The following is a 24,404-nucleotide window of genomic DNA, read 5'->3' as shown; positions in this document are numbered from 1 at the left end:
CCTTACCGTATCCTTCGATCAGGTTGGATGGGCCTGAGAGGGTTGTCAGAGATGCATTCTTAGGTATGAAGTTAGTGAAATAGATGCGTTCACGCAAAACAGTATGCGTGGTTGCACTATCTGCCAGACAACTAACTTTCCCACTAGTCATACCTAGAATGAAAAATTAATTTGAATCGGTCACATGCATAAAAGTTTATAAAAACAAGTATCAATTCAAAATAATTTCATTTTTTCAAGGATTAAAAACTTAATATCCAAAATAAATCGCCAACTAATAATCCAAAACATAAAGGAAAATTGTTTAAAATCAACCAAAAAACAAGGTGGGGTTCGGCCACAAGGTGGAATTCGGCCCCAATTGTCTTATTTTAACTGAAAAATAAGTCTATGTCTAAGATTCTATTCTTCCATAGGAGTGGTATCCTCCTGAAAATCAGAAACCTCCATCTTTGTAGTCTCCGGTTCGTCCACTTGCAGGAAGTTTGATTCAAACTTCGTACGACGAGAATGATATGCATCCACAACCTTCTTGGGAGCACGGCAAATATGGGACCAATGGTCCTTGGAACCACAACGATAGCACATATCGTCATTCATTGTGGCAGGTGCTTTGCCCTTATTCTTGAAGTTCGGGGCCTTGGGAGCGAGGTTTGGGCGCTTCTGGGCTTTATTTCCTCCCTTGGATGGGCCTTGGCTCTGTTGACCTTGGTGGGATGGCTTCTGGCCGCCCTTACCACGCCTCTTTTGGCGTTTTGGGTGCTGATTAGTGCTATAATGTGCTTCAGGCACAGCAGTAGCCCCAGTAGGTCGAGCTTGATGATTCTTCATCAACAGCTGGTTCTGCTTTTCAGCAAGAAGTAAAACAGAGATCAAATCCGAGAACTTAGTGAACTTCTGAGCTCTATATTGTTGCTGCAGGACAATATTAGAAGCAGAGAAGGTCGAGTAGGTCTTCTCCAGGAGATCCTCTTCAGTCAAAGTTTCATTGCAAAACTTGAGAAGTGATCGGATTCGACAAACTTCAGAATTATATTCATTCACAGACTTAAAGTCTTGGAAGCGCAAGTGCTGCCAGTCGTGTCTTGCTTCAGGCAAGAATATGTCCTTTTGGTGATCGAAACGATCAGCCAAAGCGACCCATAATGCACGTGGATCCTCCTCAGCAAGGTACTCAGTTTGTAGAGCGTCATGGATATGTCTTCGGATGAAGATCATAGCAGTGGCTTTTTCAGCTTCGCCAACAGGTTTATATGTTGCTTCTTCAATAGCAGGACGTAAGTTCTTTGCAGTGAGGTGGAGCTTCACATCTTGAACCCACTTGAGGTAGTTCCTTCCAGAAACCTCCAAAGCGGTGAAGTCGAGTTTGTTCAAATTCGACATGTTCCTATCACAAAATGGATGAACAAGATGTGGTTAGTGTAATGGAGAAAAATCAATCCATTCACATAGGAGTAGAACATACAGGTTCTAATAGACATGTATTGGTTTAATTTTGCATGAAAAACTTCGGGTTTTCATGGGTGATATATTTAAGTGAAAACTTCAGGTTTTCAAACAAGGCATGTTTAGAAGAAACTTCGGGTTTCAAAGTAATTATGAACTTCAGGTTCATATATTCCTGCAGGCAAACACAAATATATATGCAAACAAATATGCAAAGAATATATGCAGAAATATTGTATAATGATAAGTGAATTAATTTATTTTTGGTCTTCGGGGCCAAATTAAAGTGTGGGTGAAAATATAAAAACCCATATTTAAAAAAAATATTAAATAATAAAATCTCGGGGCCTAAAAATATAGGCCGAGTACCCCCAGGTGTAGGCTGCAGGCCCACGGGGTGAGAAAGGAATGGGATGCTGTGTGCAGCCCTAAAAAAATTTCTCCTTTTTTCGGTATGGGCCGCTGCAGGCGAGCCCAGGAAAATAAAAAAAATTGTTTTTCTTTGTGGGCTGGGCCGCTGCAAGCGAGCCCAGCAAAAATTGTTTTTTTTTTCTTTTGTTACACGGGCCGAGAGGCTGGAGCCCAATAGGGCTCGGGTTGGAACCAAGAACACCCCAGCTTTTGCTGGGAACGGTTGCCGGAGCGTCGCCACTGTAGGTGGCCGTGTTCTGGGAGGCTATCGATCATGGGAAACATGGGGGTCCAACTGGGGAACCAAATATGAACGGAGATTGGAGAAATCTCGACGTTATATCAACCAAACCCTAGAAAATTTCAATCGGATTTATGAAAAATTCCGATGAGATCTCAGAAAATCTCAGACCATAGGACACCGTGGACGATCTACAGGTCGTCTGAGTAGGCTAGGCACGGCGACAGGCCGTGCAGCACGGTGATGGATGGGTGGCGACACCAGCTGGGTGTCGGGTTTGGGGTTTGGACGAGGAGCAGAAGCTCCAACCGTGATCTTGGGCTCGGAGGATCGATGCAGGCTGCAGGCCTGGTGAGGAAACCGAGCTGGGCCATCGCAGGCTGCGGGCCTGGTGGCTTGCGGCCTTGCATGGTGCACAGGCACAGGTTCGACTAGAACCCTAATTTCCCCAATCGCAAAAATTTTCAATGCAAATATAATTATATGCATGTATAATTTCAATGAATCACATATTTACGTTGATGCATATGCAAATAATAGTTTCAATGCATGTACATATGTAAGATTCAATTCATGACAAATATCAAATTCACATAATTGTAGCAATTTTGATTATGAAGCATACACAATTTACGTAGAATCTAAAATACGTAAAACGTAAAGTTGGGTCATGCATCATGGTGAATGTTCATGCTATCAGGGCTTGCAAAATATCGAGTTAAAAGCCGTTGTTTGGAAAGAACCTGATTGCGTGATGATATGGATGAACTGGTTTGATGCAAAAAAAATCTCCAACGTCAGATTCCTAAGCGCAGCGGTAGGAGCGTGCTGATAACGTGTTGTGGTCTATTTTATCTGACAGAGGGACTAGGGCCGGCGGCAGAGAGAGAGAGGAGAGAGATGTGTGTTTGTAGAATTGTAGGGGAATGTGTGTGTTGTTATCCCTCCTACATTGTGCCTTTATTTATAGTAGTAAAGGGAGAGAAGATATTCCTTCTCCTCCAAGTAATACAAGTTGTAATAGGAAATGATAACTAGAATCAAATCTTATCTAGGATTTACACAATCATACTTAAACTAGGAATGTTTACAACAATAATTAGAAAAAAAAACATTTGTAAAGAGTGTATAATAAAATTAATTTTGAAATGCTAATAAAAATTTCGTAATTAATTCATCTTTTTTATTTGGTAAGAAATCCCGCTTTAAGTATATGTGTCGACGTCAAATTCTATATGCGATGAACAAAGCCTCGAAGAAAATCACTGCACTATCTCGCGTGATAGCGCGCTAGAATAGGACATTGGTTTTATCCCGAAACTTCATTTTCTCTGTGTCTGAGTTAATAGGACGGCTACACAAATTCGTCACATATTATAGGCATATCTGACGAATTTATAGGTCTAGTATATTATTTGGTCGCATATTCCCTCTTTCTTGTAGTTAGTCAACTGTATGATCTTTAGTCATCCGTAGTTAGTCATCTGAATCATTTTCTTGTTATCATAAATATCAATTTATTGGATACATATGAATATTTAAATATCTTCAAAATCTAATGAATTTATAGGTAGATGATATTTCAATAAGCTAAAAAAAAATGATTGGTTCAAATTATAATATGTACAATAAAATGATATCAAGTCTATATTGAAAAAGGATATCCTCCTTACAATATTGTTTTACGTTAAAGCTGAAGTTTTTGAATAAAACGATATATTTACATTAATGATTGGTAATTTAAGTTAAGCCATACAATTAGTTAGCCATATAATAATTTGGTATATATCGAACTCGCCATTCACAAATGAATAATATACTCACAAGTGAGAGAATAATATCACTATATTGTAGTAAGTAGCTTGTCAAGGCTGAAGTTTGAATCCTTTTTTTTCGTTTTCGTTCAAGTTATTTTTAGTAATTTTATTTTTTTAGGCATACATGTATAGATAACATATTTTGTCACACACCTTTTAATACAGATAAACTATACTATTCACTTACATTAAAGAGTTCGTTAGTAAGTATAGTTTTGTGTGTAAACATAACGTACCTTAAATTTACAAAATGATGACTAAGTCATTTGGTTACAGAACGAAGGGATTAGGATCTTCTTCTTCTTTGATTAAACAAGAAAATCAAGAAAAATACCCAATCGTTATATATGCCACGAACCTTTTGCAATATAATTATTCTAATTGCACGCATGCAAAGGAAGGCTCTCTCTTGTTCAAGCAAAAAAAAAAAAAAAAAAAAAAAAAGCGTCTTTTAAACTTATTGAACATGCTCCAAGCCTCCAACACCTGCTATTCTCTGCAATGCACAGGTTTCCGTGATATGTTGACGCCGAACAACCTCACCACTCCATCATCTTGAACCGTCGCTGGAGGGTCACCAACAGTACCATGTATCTCCCCGATCCCCGAAATGTCGAGGTTTCTTGATCTACAGTCAATGAACAGCTTCTTATCCTCCCCTACCGATCTCTCAAACCTCACAACATCACCAACTTTCAGCTTCTTCTCCTTCACAAACCGAATCCACCCTTTGCTCAACACATAACTCTGACTGCTACTCCAATAACAATACCCAAACCTCCACAGTTTACCCACCTCATCCTCAAATTTCAATAACACTCCTTTACCAAACCCTACACTCTGATGAACCTGAAAATGCTTCTCAGCATATCGTTTTGGTATAACCATGCGGTTCAATCTACCTACGTCGCTTGGTGTTGCCACTTTCTCGAAAAGCAACTCCCTCTCGCGACTACATGTGTCCATAAAATCATGGTAACACTTCATACGCTTTCCGCCATCATCAAGGCCTAGGGCACAAGCCGCACAACCATTGTATAACTTATGCTTGTACATCTCGAGCTCGTTGGCATAAGAATGTTTTCGAAGCATGTCAACTATCTCAGCCTTGGAATGGGACTCCAAGAAAAGGGCCTCGGTGACATCACATTCGTAGGGTTTCATTTGGTTTCGACTGATCTGTGTGATAGCATCAAGACCCCGGATCTTTAGCGAGGCAATGTCGTAGGTTTTAGCAGCTTCTTCTTCATCATAGAAGGTTCCCAACCACACACGATTACTCTTCTCGTATATCTGAGCTCCCCATCTGCCATTTGACTGCGGCACTGATAAAGTTTGTTTATTTTGTGTTTTTGATTGAGTGTTTGAATCGGTTTCTTTTTAGGTAGGATAGTAGAGAAATTGAAAAAGATAACTTGGAGATTGGTTTTTGCTATGCAAATAATGCAGCAGACTTAATTGAATAAGTAGAGTGATTTTTACACAAGAGTATGGTGCATTTCCATCACCCATACTTTCTACAAAAGGTGATTGACAAGAGGCTTTAACAACCATTAAGCCTTACTACTCCAGATTACATCTTAACCCTTCATTTTGGGGTTAAATGATTTAATCTGGAGTGTACACTTGTCACTCACACACTTACACAAACATTTAAAAACAAAACTAGCCGTTGGAGACTAGAACCCTTCATTTTCTTTCTTCTTCTTCGATGCAGATGACATCCTTTTGCTCGGGAGTATCTTGCTGCCTTCGACTCCCCGACTCCAGGAGCTGGTTAGCTTCCAACACTCCCTTCTAAACTGCTTCTGGGAGTCAATCCGAGCAAACCCCTCAGGTAATTGAATCTCTCCTTCGGTAGTGCTTTTGTGAATATGTCTGCGATCTGATCTTCTGTGCTGCAATAGATTAGCTTGATTGTGTTGTCTTGCAATGCTTCTCTGATGAAATGATATCTTCTCTTGATGTGTTTTGTTCTCTGATGAAATACTGGGTTTTTAGTCATGGCAATTGCAGAGGTGTTGTCACACAGAAGTGGTGTGGCTTCAACTTGCAATTCGCCAAAATCTTTAAGTATGAACCTTAGCCAAATGGCTTGAGATGTAGCTTCTGATGCACTTACATACTCTGCCTCGGCTGTGGACAGTGCAACACTTTGTTGCTTCACAGAGGCCCATGAAAAAACCCCTGATCCGAAAGTGAAAGCATAGCCCGATGTGCTTCTACTATCATCCTCACTGCCACCCCAGTCACTGTCACAGAATCCAATTAGAATAGATGACTTTCCCATCTCATATTTGATCCCATAATCAAGAGTTCCTTGCACATATCTTAGCACTCTCTTAGCCGTGCCCATATGTATCTTGCTAGGATTCTGCATAAACCTAGAAAGTAGGCTTGCTGAGAACATCAGATCCGGCCTTGTTGCTGTTAGATACAATAGACTGCCAACAATGCTTTTATAGAGACTAGCATCTGCAGGTTCACTTCCATCCTCCTTCTTGAGCTTCTCATTTGCAATTAAGGGTGTAGAAACTGGTTTGCAACCTTTCAAACCAAACTTTTCAAGCAAAGTTTCAGCATACTTCTTTTGATGAATAAAGATGCTACTTGCTTTTTGAATTACCCCAATGCCAAGAAAATGATGCAAGAGGCCTAGGTCAGTCATCTCGTACCTCTTCATCATTTCTTCCTTGAACTCTTCCATCATTGCAGCATCATTTCCAGTGTAGACAACATCATCCACATAGATTGAGACAATGAGTGTCTTGTTGTTGCTTTCTGTCTTGGTGTAGAGTGTAGCTTCACTAGGACTTTTCTGAAATCCTTTCTCAATGAAATATGAATCAATCTCACTGTACCAAGCTCTTGGAGCTTGTTTTAGGCCATAAAGAGCCTTCCTCAACTTGTACACTTTTTCTGGAAACTCTTGATTTGTGAACCCTTGAGGTTGTTCCACAAACACTTCCTCCTCTAGCACTCCATTTAGAAATGCAGATTTAACATCCAATTGATGCAGCTTCCAACCCTTCTTGGCTGCTAGTGCTATCAAGGTCCTTATGGTGTCTAACCTTGCTACTGGAGCAAAGGTTTCATTGAAGTCTACACCAGGTTTCTGTGAGTAACCTTTGGCCACTAACCTGGCCTTGTTCTTTTGCACAGAACCATCTAGATTTAGCTTCACTTTGTACACCCATTTTACACCAATCACAGGCTTCTCACTTGGTCGATTTACAAGTTCCCAAGTGTCATTCTTTTCTATCATTTCAAGCTCTTCCTTCATTGCTTTCTTCCAAGCTTTGTCTTTCTCAGCTTCTTCATACGTTTCTGGTTCTACTACACAGTAATTACATGTAGCATAAATCTCATCCAGATTTCTCAATCTTACTGGAGTTGAACTAGGAGTTGTTGTCTGTGATTGACTTGATTGTGGACTCATAGTAGCTTGCTGTGGGGTCCCTTGTATGTCACCATTATCTGTGACTTCTTCTTGAACTGAGGTCTCTATAGGCTCCCTTGTTTGCCTTTTGTTTAGGTCAATTTGTAGAGAGACACTGTCCTTTTCCTCTACCATTGTATCCCAGTTCCACATTGAGTCTTCATCAAAGATAACATCCCTTGATAGGATTATCTTTTGAGTCAATACATTATAAACTCTGTATCCTTTCTCACTGGTACCATAGCCTACAAAAACACCCTTGTTACTTGATTTCTCCAACTTGTGCCTTAGTTGATGAGGGATGAGATTGTAGCATACTGAGCCAAACACTCTCAGATGCTTCACAGAAGGCTTCCTTCCGCTGAACACTTCAAATGGAGTCTTCTTCTCCAATGCCTTAGTAGGACACCTATTCAATAGATACACTGAGGTGTTCACAGCTTCACCCCAAAATTTATAAGGCATGTTCTTCTCATGCATCATAGACTTAGCCATTTCGACTATAGTCCTATTCTTCCTTTCTGCAATCCCATTCTGTTGTGGTGTATATGCCACAGTGAGTTGCTTCTCTAACCCTACATCTTCACAAAATACATTGAACTCATGTGAGGTGTACTCACCACCCCTATCACTTCTTAGTCTTTTGATTTGGTATCCACTTTGCAATTCCACCATTGCCTTAAACTTCTTGAATATTGTGAATACCTCAGACTTGAACCTCATGAAATACACCCAACACATCCGTGAATAATCATCAATGAAGGTTAGGAAATACCTGTTTCCACTGATTGTTGTTGTTCTCATTGGTCCACACACATCTGAGTGAATCAATTCGAGTGGCTTTGTTGCCCTCCAAGCCTTTCCAGCTTCAAATGAATCTCTGTGATGCTTGCCAAACACACACCCTTCACAGATTTCATTGCATTGATCCATTTTTGGTATACCTTGCACCATTTCATCCTTTTGCAGATTTTGTAAGCTTGTCATGTTTAAATGACCAAGTCTCTTGTGCCATAGTTTCATAGAACTTGTCACACTTGCTTTCTTTGCCACTTCTTCTAAGTACTTCAGTACAAGTGGAAAGCTTCTGTTTTTCACTTCCACTTTGGTCACCAAGTTTGATAGGGATCTGTCATCATAGATCTCAACCACAGTCCCCCCAAAGAGTAGGAAATAGCCATGCTCCATCATTTGACCCACACTAAGTAGATTCTCATCCAATCCAGGCACTAGCATCACCTCCCTTATACATCTTCTTCCTTTCTTGGTGTTGATAACCAGAGTTCCTCTTCCAGTGGCTTTGACAATGTTTCCATCACCCATTTTCACTTTTCCAGTGAAGTTTGTGTCGATGTCAATAAGTAAAGACTCATGTGCAGTCATGTGGTTGCTGCAGCCACTGTCAATGTACCACACTTCATTGTTTCTCTCCATTTTTGCATTGAAAGCACAGAACACATTTGCTTCTTCTTCCACTTGATTTGCACAGTTTACTTGTTGCACATTCTTTGATCTGCAGTCCTTCATAATGTGCCCAAACCTGTTGCATTTGTGGCATCTAGGCTTGTCCTTGAACCAACACTCTCCAAGGTGGAATTTATCACAGTGCTTACATTGCTGCTTGGTTCTTGGACCTACATTGGTGTTGCTGCCTTGGTTAGGTCTTGAGTTGTGATACCCTTTTCCTTCCCATTTCTTGCTTTTGCCCTTCCACTGTGGTTTCTGATTGCTTGCACTGGCTTGACTGCTAGATCCAACATTGAGTGTTTGAAAGGCTTTCTCAGGTGCAGAGTCAGCATGCCTCTCGAGCCTTTGATCAAAAGCTCTTAAGGATGCCATCACCTCTTGTACACTGAGTGTTTCAGTGTCTTTGGTTTCTTCTATAACACTCACTATTGAATCATAGGGTTTAGTCAAACTAATCAACAGTTTTTGGACAATTCTTTCATTAGGCAGTTCCTCACCATATGTTTTCATCTTGTTTACAACATCAAACAGCCTAGTGAAGTAGTCTTTTAACAGCTCATTTTCCCTCATTCTTGTATACTCAAAATCTCTTCTAAGGGACTGAAGTTTTACCTTTCTAACTTTGGTGTCTCCTCTGTATTCTTGCTGTAAAACTTCCCAAGCTCCCTTTGCAGTCTCTTCATTTGCTATCCTCGGAAAAATGGTGTCTGAGACAGCACCTTGAATGATTCCAAGTGCTCTAGCATCCTCCATCCGATTCTGCTTCAGTGTTTTGAGTTGTGTTTCTGTGAGATCCTCCTCTAGAGCATCGATCTCCATCTCAGGTAGTTCATACCCATGTTGAACCATATCCCATAGATCATAGGATTTGAAAATGGTTGTCATTCTTATTCTCCAAAAATCATAATTCTCCCCATCAAAGACTGGAGCTTTTAGCTCACTGCTACTGCTGGATCCTTTCATTTCCAGAATTGTTTGTTGATTATTGTTATAGAAGACACTACGTTGGTGCTCCCAAAGATCTTATCTTGCACAGATTACGCCCCGAAAGTTGTAAGATCAATAACAAAGCTCTGAGGCCATGATAAAGTTTGTTTATTTTGTGTTTTTGATTGAGTGTTTGAATCGGTTTCTTTTTAGGTAGGATAGTAGAGAAATTGAAAAAGATAACTTGGAGATTGGTTTTTGCTATGCAAATAATGCAGCAGACTTAATTGAATAAGTAGAGTGATTTTTACACAAGAGTATGGTGCATTTCCATCACCCATACTTTCTACAAAAGGTGATTGACAAGAGGCTTTAACAACCATTAAGCCTTACTACTCCAGATTACATCTTAACCCTTCATTTTGGGGTTAAATGATTTAATCTGGAGTGTACACTTGTCACTCACACACTTACACAAACATTTAAAAACAAAACTAGCCGTTGGAGACTAGAACCCTTCATTTTCTTTCTTCTTCTTCGATGCAGATGACATCCTTTTGCTCGGGAGTATCTTGCTGCCTTCGACTCCCCGACTCCAGGAGCTGGTTAGCTTCCAACAGGCACTACTCCTTTGTACCTAGAAGAAGGCAACTTGTTTGAACTTGCACCGTTTGCTTGATTCATTGTTGAGTAGTCCCTTGTGCTCGCATTCCAGCAACTAATCAAATCCATTGTGATTGGAAGGAAGAAAAGGACGAGAATCAAACTTTATTTCTAGGGTATTTTGATTCGTAGGAAGAGAAGAGTGAGAATCAAACTCTATTTCTATGGTAATGATTTTGAGGAAGAGGATGACGAGAATTGACTGCTTGGGCTTCTAGATTCAACAGACACTCGTCAGTAATGTTTAGGTAATAAGTCTTTCTTCATGATTAGTTTCTCGCAGACCGACCTACTAGGATGAGAATCAAAATCTGTTTTTACGGTATTTGGATTCACAAGAAGAGGATGATGAGAATCAGACTCTGTTTCAGGTTGTTTTTGAATCGTAAGAAGGAGATGATAATTGAATTGTATTAATTCTAGGGCATTTCCTATTCATAAGAAGAGGTGGATGAAGATAAGTAGGCCCAATCGGTTTTCTTCATAGAAGTATACGGTAAGAGTGTGTGCTGTTCATATATATAGTTGAAGGTTGGTGTATTAAAAGTAGAACCCACCTGTTATATATATACCTTACCTGATAAGATCTCATGGTCTCTTGTATGTTAAATGTGCTAGGAGAGGGGATTTTACCCCAACGGGATGTGAAGAGTGGTTGAATTTGAGAGGCTGTACCTGGACGTGCTTCATTTAGAAGAATTACTATTTAACTTACCAAGTTGGGTTATCAATGTCTTTAAATCAAGGTTCTGAAAAATAGTAGGCTAGTCGGGCAACAGACTAGGCTGATTTAAGTAAATTTATTATATATTGTATAAATAATGGCATGTCTATACTTAAAAATACATAATTATATTAGGATACATAAATTGAAAAATAGAATGTCATATAAATTAGAAAGTATTAGAACATGTTGAAAACATAGGAAACCAAAATATAATAATTGTTCATCTAAGTATTCAACAACTCTCTTATAATTTATTTAAAAAAATAAATGCAAAATGAAAGTTATTTATTTTCTGTCTAAGTGAGAGTCGCGACATAAGTGGGTGATTAGGTGGGTCTAAATGGGCTAGGCGGGGTGCCTAAGCAGGTCTAAGCGTCATTTATTAATTTTCAAATGCCTAGCGATTAATTGGGGTAGCCAGCCGCCTAGTGCCTAGGTGGGGCCTAACCGGCGCTAGGCGAAGGTTTTTAGGACAGTTCTTTTGATTGAAGTGTAGATCTTTTGTGGATGGATCTTCCATGTGATGCAGTAGCAAAAGTCTCCAAATCTAGGTAAAATGTAGAGTAAAAGTGAGATTTTCAAACGAAAAAGCCAAACGACGAGCATTTAAGATTTATTTTGACAAGGTAACTTTTTTTTTTAACAAACGATATTATCTACACCAAGGGATGGAAGAGTAGGCTAAGCCTCACAATGGGCTAGCAATAATATTAATGTGGTTCAAAATTGTTTTTGGCGAGAATCGAACCTAAAACTTCTTACTTACAAGTGAAGAGAAATACCACTAGACCACTAAATTGTAGTACGAAGTGGCTAGCAAGATAACTTAATTGGTTAAGAGTTTTTTTTTGTTTAAACACCACCTCTTATCTAAGTTCATCATATTTCTATCTACACCGCATTAAAAATTTAAATTAATTGTTTGTAAGAAAACCCCACTATTCTCCTAAACTACCGTTCATCACCAATACACACCACACAAATTCGCCATTAAAGGTTTAAAAAATGAATATGAATCTTGAATTGTTGCACCTCTTCATATAAGTCGTGTGCCCACTTACTCCTATGCCATATTTAGCAAGCTATCATGTAATAATATCTAGGCAAATATTCTCTCAAACATTTATCCTTTCCTTTTACATCGACTATCTTATCACAAGCATCCTGTCAAACACCAAAACTCCCAAGCAGCCCATACTCAAAGAATGCATCAATAGGTTGTTGGACAATCTCAACAACTAATTCAAATAAAATATAGGAATAATAGTCATCACTTGCTCTAATTAATGTGGGACACGGCAATTCTTGCCCACCACCTCAATCAACCTCAAGGTCTATGAAGCTCAATTCTTTTAGGACGCATTTACTAATCTGTAATCAAATTGAGAGGAATTAAATTGAGGTGAAATTTGAATCAGATTCATGTTGAAGTTGTTTACTAAAACTGTCTGGAATCGGAGTAGGAATGATATTGAGTACATATAAGTTGTTTATTAATTCACTTCAATCGGAATGAAAACTCGGTTGATTACTATATTGCCCTTACGTAAATAAATTATTTCCCTACTAATTAATTAAATTAAATTCTTAATAAATTTATATAATAAAATTCATCTATATAAAAATATATAAATAAGTTTTATTTATTTATTAAAAGATGGCAGGAATGATGTTGAATTCATATAAGTTGTTTACTAATTCACTTCAATCGGAATGAAAACTAGGTGGATTACTAAATTGCCCTTACATAAATAAATTATTTTCATACTAATTAATTGAATTAAATTTATATAATAAAATTCATCTATATAAAAATATATAAATAGGTTTTATTTATTTATTAAAAGATGGCATAATGAGTGTCAAATGAAGGGCAATGTTGGGATAATAAGAAACAAGTGAGGGCATAATTGGTAAATAAACTCCATTCCAGATTCCTCAAGTCATAAAGAATTGAAATACCTACCTTAGGTAGGGAGTCCAATTCCTCCAAAATTAGGAGTTGGATTCCTTAATGCGTGTAGACCCCACATGTATTTTGATTCTCTAAGATTACATAAACAAAGGTGTATCCCGTAATCGAAATCCAATTCCGTATGATTCCGATTACGGGTACGTAAACGTGCCATTAGAGTAATGCTAGAGAAATTAAATTTGTAAATTTATTTTACAAACTAAATGATGTGTCACCAATAATAAATGAGTACATAAATCAACGTTTAAGTAATAATTCAATCATGATCAACTTTCATGTCATTTAATTTATAAAATTTAATTTACAAATTTAATCTCACTAGTATTACTCATTCTTTTAATCTCCAATAGAAGGATCCATGCATGTACGACGCGAATAGAATAATGCAAGTGCTTAAAGGCTTAAAAAAATGCATGTACTTAAAGGTATGTTTTGCTGAAAAGGTGATTCCCTCCAAATCTTAGTACAGGTTAATAGAATTTACAATTTAAAAGGAAACTTATACTGTTCAACATAAAAAAGTTTGGATTGTATTCTTAATTTTATTTTTATGTCACGTCTAAAATAAACCCTACCGAATCAAAGAATGACTTGGATTCTCTGTCCTCCAATTTCGGTGCCCTTCTCGTGCCCTCCTGTTTTATGTGGTCACGGTTAACCCATGCTAACATTTTATATTGTTTTTTTATAAAAATAATAAGACAAAAAAAAAATAGTAATATAAAATATTGATGTGGCTTAACTGTGACTACACAAACAGGAGGACACGGAGAGGGCACCGAATTGGGAGGGCAGAGAATCCAAGTCCATCAAAGAAACGTGGAATATTGCGAAAGCCACCCTAGCCCTAATGATGAACGCGCAGTAGAAGTCTAGGTTTCTTGGTAAATCATAGAAGTGTCCTTGCCACTCACAAAGTTCATGCGCTGGGCTTGTCTTCTTTCGGCTACAGAATTGTGTTGATGGAGTTCAAATATTGTTTGCCCAGCATGTGATCACGTGACACATATCCTTTTAATCTCACGTTATTCTTACTTAAAATCTAACAATGTTACTTTAAAATTATTTGTTATGACAAATGTTGAAAGAACGTGGTTACAGGCTGGGTAAAGAGCATTTAGGCACAACAAGTCCGAACTTGTGTTGATGTAGCTACTCACATCTCCTCTATAAAATATTGACTACATCTCCAGGAGCAACATCTTTCTAAATGCAGATCACATTATACAAAAACAACTTATTATAAATTGTGTTCACATGTTCAACTGATTTGTGTGTCAATAAAAATGGCCTACTTATGTAAGCAGACATCACTTTTTAGTCAAGAATCAGGGAACCGGATAAGGTGGGGATCATTCTGATCGGGTCATCTGGGCCATTGAAATTTGATCAAATGGCTACAAACAGGAGGATCCTCTAAAAATTATAATTATTGTAACCATTGGATCAAATTTTAATGGTTCAGATGATCCGGTCAGGATGATTTCCACCCTATGCTCAGGAGGGGATCCGGTTCTAAGAATCAGGACCAATTTTCACTATTTAGATCAGAACCAGAACCATTTTTGACAATAAAGTATCAAGGTAGAGTCATAAAGTTTGAAATTCTTGGACGCCAATGAGAGATCCTAGAAACTTGCACATGAGTAATTCTCAATTTCCATCTAGAGTTGCAGTCTTGTTCATCTAACCCGGTCGTGTAAAGAAATGAGGTCACTCACTCTTCAATTTTAATATAATACTAGGAAATTATTTTTTTTTTGGATCATATGATCTAAGAGAATAGGACTCCCTATTTGGGTAATAAATTAAGGGTCAAATGACCATCTCATGTCACTTCAATATGTCTGAAGCCTTGAACAAGTCCTTCGATGAAACGCGTCAGCCACATAGACAACCAGAATCCAAAAAAATCTCGCTTCCTAAGTGTCTACGCACTTGTAACACGGTGAGGTCAATAGTGCGATAGTGCTAACCGCCTCAATACATAGTTGAAAGACACCTAACAAGAATTACAGTCACTGGCAGCGCCAAATGACCGATCTACCCTTATTCCAGCTCAGCAATATGATCGAGATTGCTTATTCTTCACTGCTTATAAATAGAACCAGAGGCCTTTAAGTTGAGGACCTTCGTCAAATTTAATCTCTACTATTAAACAAGACATTGAGTGATTCTTCAATCAACCCAATTGTTTTTCAGCAAAACTATTATAGCTTTTCAATTGCAATTTCAAAGCCTTCCTTCGAAGCAAACATTGCCTACGATCCTTGAGTTTAAAACTTTTACTACTCTACCACCCCGTGGCATGATATGGTTGATGTGCAATTCCAATAACCCTGATTTCCTCTATGAGGCTCATGTTTGGTACTAGGTCCAATCTGACACTAGTGATCTTGGTGGACTTTTCTAGCATTATCTACCCTTCATGGCTTGAATCTTGCTAGAGTTTTACTACTTTCTTTACATTACCAGTCAATTCACATTTCAAGTTATGTAGCTCGGCCTAGATTTTACATTTGTAACATTTGTAATCTCGACTTCATCATCAAATGATTACTGTTTCTTGTTTTAGTTTCCATTTCGATTTCATTTACTTTTTAGACAAGCATATGCAAAGTATCACTTGCTCTAATTAATGTAGGACACGGCAATCCTTGCCCTTCACCTCAATTAACCTCAAGGTCTATGAAGCTCAATTCTTTTAGAGTAATGCTAGAGAGACTAAATTTGTAAACTTATTTTACAAACTAAATGATGTGTCACAAAAAAGAAATGAACACATTTATCAACGTTTAAGTAATAATTTAATCATGATCAACTTCTATGTCATTTAATTTATAAAATTTAGTTTATTACTCATTCTTTTAATCTCCCATAGAAGGATCCCATGCATGCATGACGCGAATAGAATAATGCATGTGCTTAAAGGCTTTTGAAAAAAAATGCATGTACTTAAAGGCATGTTTTGCTGAAAAGGTGATTCCCTCCAATTCTTAGTACGGGTTAATAGAATTTACAATTTAAAAGGAAACTTATACTATACAACATAAAAAAGTTTGGATTATATTCTTAATTTTATTTTTATGTTACCTTTAAAATAAACCCTAACGAATTAAAGAAACGTGGAATATTGCGAAAGCCCCCTAGCCCTAACGATGAACACACAGTAAAAGTCTAGATTTCTTGGTAAATCGTAGAAGTGTCCTTTGCCCCTCACAAAGTTATCATATGCTGGGCTTGTCTTCTTTTGGCTACATAATTGTGTTGATGGAGTTCAAATATTCTTTGCCCAGCCTGTGATCACGTTTGTCTTTCAGAACAACTCCACCGTTGCAGAAGTCCTTCTGAGCTATTCACTATTTAATCCACCTAGTAAATAGTAACTGCCCTTAATGAACAGTAATTACGTTTTGCATCTCCACCTTTACACTGAATAGCACTGGCAATAGGCAATAAAATATTAGTATTTTTTTATTTATAAAATAATACAAAATAATTTAATTTGTAATTTCGGATAAGATTTTTAATCGTTCTCGTTACGCCACGTGTCGTTATCCGAAAAGACAATTAGTGGTGATGAATTTCGATAAGATTTTTATCCAATGTCGTCGTGCCACGTGTCGTTACCTTTTCAGAATCGTTGAGGATAGATTTCCAATAAGATTTTTAACCAATCATGTCACGTCACGTGTCACAATCTGTTTACAATATTTGATGATAGATTTCGATTAGATTTTTAACGAATGACGGTATGCCACGTGGCATTATCTACAACCTAATCATTTCTGAATCCTCCATATAATCCACCATCCATCCTCAGAAATCTCACACCAATTTTCTCAAGATCTCTGTCATTATTCATAGTTTCTGCTTCCTTCTTCACCAAAATCAAAATCTGTATCATTATTCATAGTTTCTGCTTCCTTTTTACAATGTCTTCTTCTTCTTCAACGATGATGTGGGAAATCGATCAACAAAAGGAAGAATTGTTTAACCAATCAGAAGGAATGTTCAATCTCCAGGTGGCCCAAAATGAGATGGAAGATGATGGGAAGCATAGAAGAAGAAACGACGAAGCAAGAATGGCCAGAGCCTCACATTCCCGTCGAGTCATCCAAGCTGTGGCTCAAATCTACAGGCCCAGTAGTTCCACAAACCTTGATAGAAGCAAGCAACGACGAGGTAGGAAACTCTTGGACAATTATTTTGTCTGTAACAGTGCATTCCCTGATACGTACTTTAGACGTCGTTATAGAATGGAACGACATTTGTTCAACAAAATCATGATTGTTGTTTGCAACCATGATTCTTACTTTGTGCAAAAGAATGTTGTTTTTGGTGTTATGGGTCTCCTTCCTGAGCAAAAAATTATTGTTGCCTTGCAGATGCTTACATATGGAGTATCTGCAGACCAAGTGGATGAGATAGTGAGGATGGGGAAATCAACCATTCTTGAGTCCCTGATGAGGTTTTGCGAAGCAATCGAATCTATCTACATCGCAGAGTACCTCCGGAGACCTACTGAGATGGACTTGCAAAGGCTTCTGAAGAAATGAGAGATGCGAGGTTTTCTTGGGATGATTGGAAGCATCGACTGTATGCACTGGACCTGGAAAAATTGTCCAAGTGCATGGTAAGGCGCTTATGGGGACAGAAAATGAGCAAAAAATATCATTTTGAAGGCAGTGGCATCTTTTGATACATGGATTTGGCATGCCTTTTTCAGGGTTCTGAGAGCTCAAAATGACCTCAATGTCCTTACCCAATCCTCAGTGTTCAACGATGTCCTACAAGGAAAGACACCAAAAGTCACGTACTAGGTCAACAAACATAAGTACAACGAGCCATACTACCTAGCAGACGGTATTTACCCAAGATGGTCATCGTTTGTCAAAACAGTGTCACGTCCGGGAAGTGCAAAAGAAAAACACTTTGCAAGTTGTCAAGATGGCTGCAGGAAGGATGTGAAGCGTTGTTTTGGTATCCTCCAAGCTAGCTGGGCGATTATCAGGGATGCTGCCAGAATGTTTGATTTAGAGTCACTTTGATCCATCATGATGACATGTATCATTCTTCACAACATGATTGTGGAAGATGAGTACGATTATGATGTGGTTGATGAATATGAGCCAAACACTACAAGAAAACATGGCTTAGGTGGCGACAGACATTCGTCACATAAACAAGAAATTTCGTTACATTTGACTATATGTGACGAAATTCTAGCGTCGCCAATTGCATCATCTATATAGCGTCATCTATAGTCCATGTGACGAATTTTACTTTCGCCACATTTTTTCAGTATACATGACATAACATTCGTCACTTAATAACAATATGTGTGACGAATTATACATCACAAATTAACCATATGTGTGACGAATTATATGTCACTTAATAACAATATGTGTGACGAGTGTGATGACTTATACATCACAAATTAACCATATGTGTGATGAATTATATGTCACTTAATAACAATATGTGTGACGAATTATACATCATCAAAGACAAAATTACGTGGCCTATTTTTTCGTCTCATATCAAGTTTATAAGTGATGATTTTGTAGTCATCCAATATGATACCAAATGATATAGTTTACACTAAGTGACACTGAAAAGGTCACATATTCCTTTGATATGTGCCGCAACTTACATCACATACGTTTAAACCAAATACCTTTTTAGAAATAATAACGATGAGCTAATTGTTTTTCTTGTTTTGTAATCTAGAATTGCAATGCATAACAATTATAAGGTAATACTTCACATTTTCATTAATCAACAATTAAAACACATAAGTCGAATACATTCACCAAATGTACATTCCAAAAGTTAAAGTCATGATGACCTATCTCAAAAGAGAAGTTTAAAAGAGCTTGAGGTGCCTAACAAAAGATAGCTTGAGGTGCCTAACAAACAATAGCTTGAGGTACTAACAAAAGAGAAGTCTAAGCTAGAATAATCAAGAGTAGTAACACCTATATATAGACATCATGGGTACTAACAAAAGACAAGTCCAAGGCACATTTAGGTGCTAATTAACAAAAGAGGTGTTCCATGTGCTAACAAAAGAGGTGTTCCATGTGCATACTTGAAACTAACCGCAAAAGACACAATATGGACATCATTCATGTTCCAAATCATGTTCTTCCAGCTCAGGATAAGTATTTTCACTCTCTGAAATATCACCATCAGATTCTGTAGAGTTGTTGGTCTTTCTCTCGACTTGCAGCAATAAATGCCTTGATTTTTGTGAACGGATTTTCATCATCATTACCTAGATCCAATCGAGCTCTCAATTGTTCATTCTCTTGTTGCAATTTGAAGAAACCATCTGACAGAAACTTGATCTGAGATCTCATATCAGTTAACTCGGAACTTGATGCCATAGAAGAAATGCAACTAAAGGTATCCGTACAAGGAAAAACACCTACACCATTAACTGATTTTTCTTTCCTCCCGAGGTTTTCAGCCATGATTCCAAACTCATCATCCAATGGCACATGTACGGAATCTGATGGTGTACCTTCAGGTGCTTCTTAAATCAGCTTCTCCCTCATTTTATCCTTCATTTTCTTCGTGTTATCCTTTCATAATTAAATAGAAACAATTTAGTTTCTTTCATTCCAAACATTTTAGCTATAATATGCTTAAGAAAACACAACTTGACCACTTGTATGTTATCCTTATCTGATGCAGAACAAATCACCATGCAAAACCTGTATGTAAGCATGATTTGTAGTTTCTATTTGACTATGGATTATATTGGACTAGGCACATATAATGTTTTCTCAACAAGTAACAGACGCAAAGTTAGCATAAGATATATTGGTGGGACAAACAAGTAGTATCGTGTCAATTTTTCATGTTCATTTCAATCACTGATAATGAATCTCCTTTCTGTTTAATAATGAATACAAACGTGAGAGTGCATAATGAGTATTATAAGTACTTTAGTTTCATTACCTTGTGAGTTGTCCTAGCATGTTGGATGAATGGCCTTGCTCCTCCCTTGTGGTGATACTTCAGTTTCTTACTAAGCTCCTACATTAACAAGTGGTACATAACAAGCAAAGGAAGAGTTAGTATTGTAAAGGTGTACAATTTGGGAAGCTCCTACCTCTTAGACTTATACATATTCATATATTTGAGTTGTACATATTTGTCCGAATGCAATAGAATACCACTATCTAACATCTTCTCCAATCAATTAGAATCTAATTTTCATAAACACTATATCCAATGATTTTTGCTCTCGTTCTCTTGTAGACGTTCTCAAATTTTACCAACCTGAAATGTAGAACTAAAAGCAATGAATAGCCTAATAAATGCAAACAAGCTCTGCATTCGATTATGCCTAATACCAATAAAATACATGTAAAAGCTTGTGAAGAAGCAAAGCTTATTTATCAATAACATACATGTACAAGCTCTTCATTATATATATATATATATTATATAAGCTCACCAGTGAAGAAGCATAGCTTATTTATCACAAGCCATGCATTCGATTATTTACCACAAGCTTATTATATTAATACCAACAAATACATGTAAAAGTTAATATATAAACATATATTAACTTTTAAGAGAAAAAGAAAAAAAAAGCACCGTTCTATGCTCATTCCATTTATTACAAAATCAACTTGTGATAAAAAAATTGTTGTTCAACAATATAAGAAAAAGTTGGCATCTAACTTGGACATATATTAGAAAATGATGTATAGAATGCATACCAAAAAGTGGGTAATAGTGTAAACATTATCGCATAGCCAGTCCCAGTGACTCTTAGGTCTCCCATTCCATATCCAATCATTTGGCAAATTAGTTCGTCCTCTTGTAGGTGTTTCACATGACAAGTAGTACTTATACAACTGGTGCCTAAACACATAGTACAACTTTTCCATCTTCTTATCAACATATTCAATTATCTTTGGATGAGATAAGTCCACCACAAATAATACCTATATTATCAAGCATAAATATATAAAAGCGAGTGCTTGAAATTATTAGAATAAACCAAATTAAAATCAAACTCACAAGCATCTTATTCTGCAGTGTCATCTTTTCTAAATATGGGACCTTCATCCATTTCTTGTAGCAAACCGGCGAGTGAATTCAAACAATATTCCCTATCTTGGTAGTGAAAAAACCTGATACTACCAAATCACTTGGAACTTGAAGTTTGAAATCAAATATGACTGGCATCTTCTTCCCATTATTTACATTGACTGATGTAAGATGATAATCCCGAATAAATCTTTTTCCCTTGGTATCTGTATTGTACCATTGACATTTGAAAAGAATCACCTTATAACCTCTTATAAATTGTACTTTAATGACATTAATTAATCTGTCATAGAAGTTACATGGTTCACCGTTGTGGGCGTCATTACTCTATTGTTCTGCGTTGTACGATTTTGATCAACTTGTGCGACCAAATAGCAAATGTTGATCACAATACAACCTATGTATTGGACAGTACGTTGATCCAGACCTTGGGCTAATGAAAAAATTTCTTCACTCACCAATCTAGGTTCTTAATAATACAATGACGTGGCCAGCTGCCTAAACCATTCAGGAAACAAATGTTTATGTCTCAGTTGTACATTGACATGATTATCTTTTTCCAAAATCTCGATATGCTCACTGCATACATAAAAAAAATATAAGTTAAAGTTGTAGAATTATAAATATTTCTATTAGACGATATGGGGTGACTGATGCTACATATGGATATTAAACGATATAAGGTGACTGATGCTGCTAGATTTTTTGTTCCCTCTTTCCATGTGATTCTCTATTAAGTTTAATCCCTTAATTTGAGGAAGATTGACATCTAGATGACTTGTTGAAAGTTGTGTGCTAGCTACTTGTTGCATTCCCTTAATTTAAGGAGTGATAGCTTTAGGGTTTACGGGGTTAGTAGGATTTGCCAAGGTAGGGTTGCTTGTAACCTTCTATCTCATTATATATCCCCCCCTTGTACATTCAATCAATTGATGAAAAATACATTCAAACAAACTAACCACAATTTCAATATATGTAAAACCATTACTATCACATACCTCTTGAAGTCTTCTATTTCTTCATAATTGTCTAAGATATACCAATATGCCACTTTTATTTCTTCCCTAGAAAGTTCAACCAATACATGAGCTCCAAATGGACGTGCTTTTTGTGCAAACACTGAGAGCAACACACTGGGATCACCACTGTCATCGTTTCTTTCTGGTTGAGTGAATGGAGTCTCAACATCACACAAATACATTGAGCAAAAAGTTAAGGACTCGTATGCCAAGTGTGCTTCCATAATAAAGCCTTCAGGGCGAGCTTTGTTACGTATAGATTTCTTGTACAAGTCCAACAATCTAGTAAATGAACAATTATCAGTATGTAAAAAGACACACTTAATGCAATTAAAGTAAACCTAATGGCATTTTACCTTTCTACAGGATACATCCATCGGTATTCGACTGGTCTTGCCAATTTTTCTTCACGTGGTAAGTGCACTGTTAAGTGAACCATGAGAACAAAGAATGCAGGCGGGAATATTTTCTCTAGTTTGCACAATATGAGGATAATGTCTTCTTCCAACTTATCAAGATCAGAAACAATCAGTGTCTTTGCACATTTGTTGGAAGAAACTTGACAGCTCAACAAGTGGGCCATATATTTTCTTTTTCAAATGTTTTCTAACTCCCACTGGAAGCACGCGTTGCATCAACACATGACAATCATGGCTCTTCAAACCTAACACATTCCCTTCATCCACACTCACTTTATAGGATATATTTTATGCATAACCATTTGGAAATTTAATTAATTTCAACCAATGCAAGAAATCTTTACGCTCAAATGGCTTGAATACATACTGAGCCAAAGGCTTATCCAATATATTACATGCATTTAGCTTCAAATGCAAACTTTCCTTGATATTCATGTCTTGTAAATCTATCATCGCCTTGAGGGTATCCTTTGACTTCCCCGTATTTAGCAATGTCCCGATTAAATAATCAAATATGTTCTTCTCAATATGCATAACGTCAAGATTATGCCTAATCTTTAATTTGGACCAGTATTCCAACTCGAAAAAAATACTCTTCCTTGTCCAATCTAATTCTTCAACATTCTGCTTCATCTTTTTATTGTTATTGCTATCATGTTTACCAAACTTACAGGGTACAAGGTAATCAAATTGATCAAGTATATCATCGCCTGAGAATTCTCGTGGACGATGTCTCATCTCTCGACGACCATTAAACAGTTGAGTATTTTTTAGCCATGAATGATTCATAGGTAAATAGTGACGATGTCCAATATGACAATACTTACTTCTCAACTTGGTGTATGATACATCCTCATTGCACACCGAACATGCCAACTTACTGTTAGTGCTCTAACCTGATAAATTTCCATAAGCAGGAAAATCATTAATGGTCCACATAACAGCTCCACACAAATTAAATGTACTCACAGTTATCTTATCATGAATTTGAAAGTCATTTTCCCACAATTCCTTAAGCTTGTCAACTAATGGGCACAAATACACATCAATCTTATTTCCAGGTGCTTTTGGCCCAAGAATTAACAAGGTTAAAAAAAAAAGAATGGTTTTTTCATGCATTTTCAAGAGGGCAAATTATATGGAAATATAACAACTAGCCATATACTGTACGACTTACTTATATATGAAAATGGAGTAAACCCGTCACTTGCAAGGCCCAATCTGACATTTCATGGGTCTTGAGCAAAATCAGGGTACATTTGGTCAAATTCTTTCCATGTGATAGAGTCTGCTGGATGTCTCATTGTGTTCGGATCATTAACTTTTTTTTCCTTGTGCCACCTCATGTTTTCACTCGTATGTCTCGACATGAACAACCTTTGTAGCCTAGGTTTAAGTGGAAAATATCATAACACTTTTCTTGGAACCTTTTTTCTTTGCTCATAATGACTATCTTTATACCTTGACTCCTTACAAACTGGACATCTATCTTTATTTTCATGTTCTTTATAGATCAATACACAAACATAATAGCAAGCATGTATATTCTCACACCCCAATCAAAGACTTTTCAATATCTTCTTACACTCACGGAATGATTCGGGAACACTGTTTGGTTTGGGACACATCTTTTTCATCATTGCTAGCATCTTATCAATGGCCTTGTTTGTCATGTGATTATCAACTTTGTTGTGAATTAACTCCACAACATAAGACAAAACTGTATATTGATTGCAACCAGGGTATAGTTCCTTTTGAGCTTCACAAAGCAATATAT

The 24,404-nt window shown here is 37.1% G+C and overlaps 2 protein-coding genes across 2 annotated transcripts; both read right to left on the bottom strand.

Moving 5' to 3' along the window:
• Window positions 1-370: 370 nt before the first annotated feature.
• Window positions 371-10,505, bottom strand: LOC126583037 (AP2/ERF and B3 domain-containing transcription repressor RAV2-like). Its single transcript, XM_050247338.1, has 4 exons — window positions 10,373-10,505; window position 10,264; window positions 4,434-5,240; window positions 371-617 (listed from the first exon to the last, which is right to left on the bottom strand). Exons 1-4 carry the CDS (start codon window positions 10,478-10,480, stop codon window positions 403-405), a joined length of 1,131 nt encoding a protein of 376 aa, XP_050103295.1. The 5' UTR covers window positions 10,481-10,505; the 3' UTR covers window positions 371-402.
• An 11,019-nt stretch (window positions 10,506-21,524) lies between these two features.
• On the bottom strand, window positions 21,525-22,644 carry LOC126583039 (uncharacterized). Its single transcript, XM_050247339.1, has 3 exons — window positions 22,565-22,644; window positions 22,188-22,490; window positions 21,525-21,768 (listed from the first exon to the last, which is right to left on the bottom strand). The coding sequence occupies exons 1-3, from the start codon at window positions 22,579-22,581 to the stop codon at window positions 21,660-21,662; spliced, it is 429 nt and encodes a 142-aa protein (XP_050103296.1). The 5' UTR covers window positions 22,582-22,644; the 3' UTR covers window positions 21,525-21,659.
• Between the last annotated feature and the right edge of the window lie 1,760 nt (window positions 22,645-24,404).

The sequence above is a fragment of the Malus sylvestris genome, chromosome 9 (genome assembly GCF_916048215.2).
Source record: "Malus sylvestris chromosome 9, drMalSylv7.2, whole genome shotgun sequence".
In the NCBI taxonomy this organism is placed as follows: domain Eukaryota; kingdom Viridiplantae; phylum Streptophyta; class Magnoliopsida; order Rosales; family Rosaceae; genus Malus; species Malus sylvestris.
Note: the sequence above shows the minus strand (reverse complement) of the source record. Positions and strands in the feature narration are given on the sequence as shown.

Bases quoted from the DNA above. Each gene is read 5' to 3' on its own strand.
- LOC126583037 (XM_050247338.1), bottom strand. From the start codon at position 10,480: ATGGATTTGATTAGTTGCTGGAATGCGAGCACAAGGGACTACTCAACA. The intron at 618-4,433 runs CACGGAAACCTG...TCAAGAATAAGG, and splicing joins GTTGTTCGGCGTCAACATAT to GCAAAGCACCTGCCACAATG.
- LOC126583039 (XM_050247339.1), bottom strand. The intron at 21,769-22,187 runs GTATGTGATAGT...TTATGTATGCAG, and splicing joins GAAATAGAAGACTTCAAGAG to TGAGCATATCGAGATTTTGG.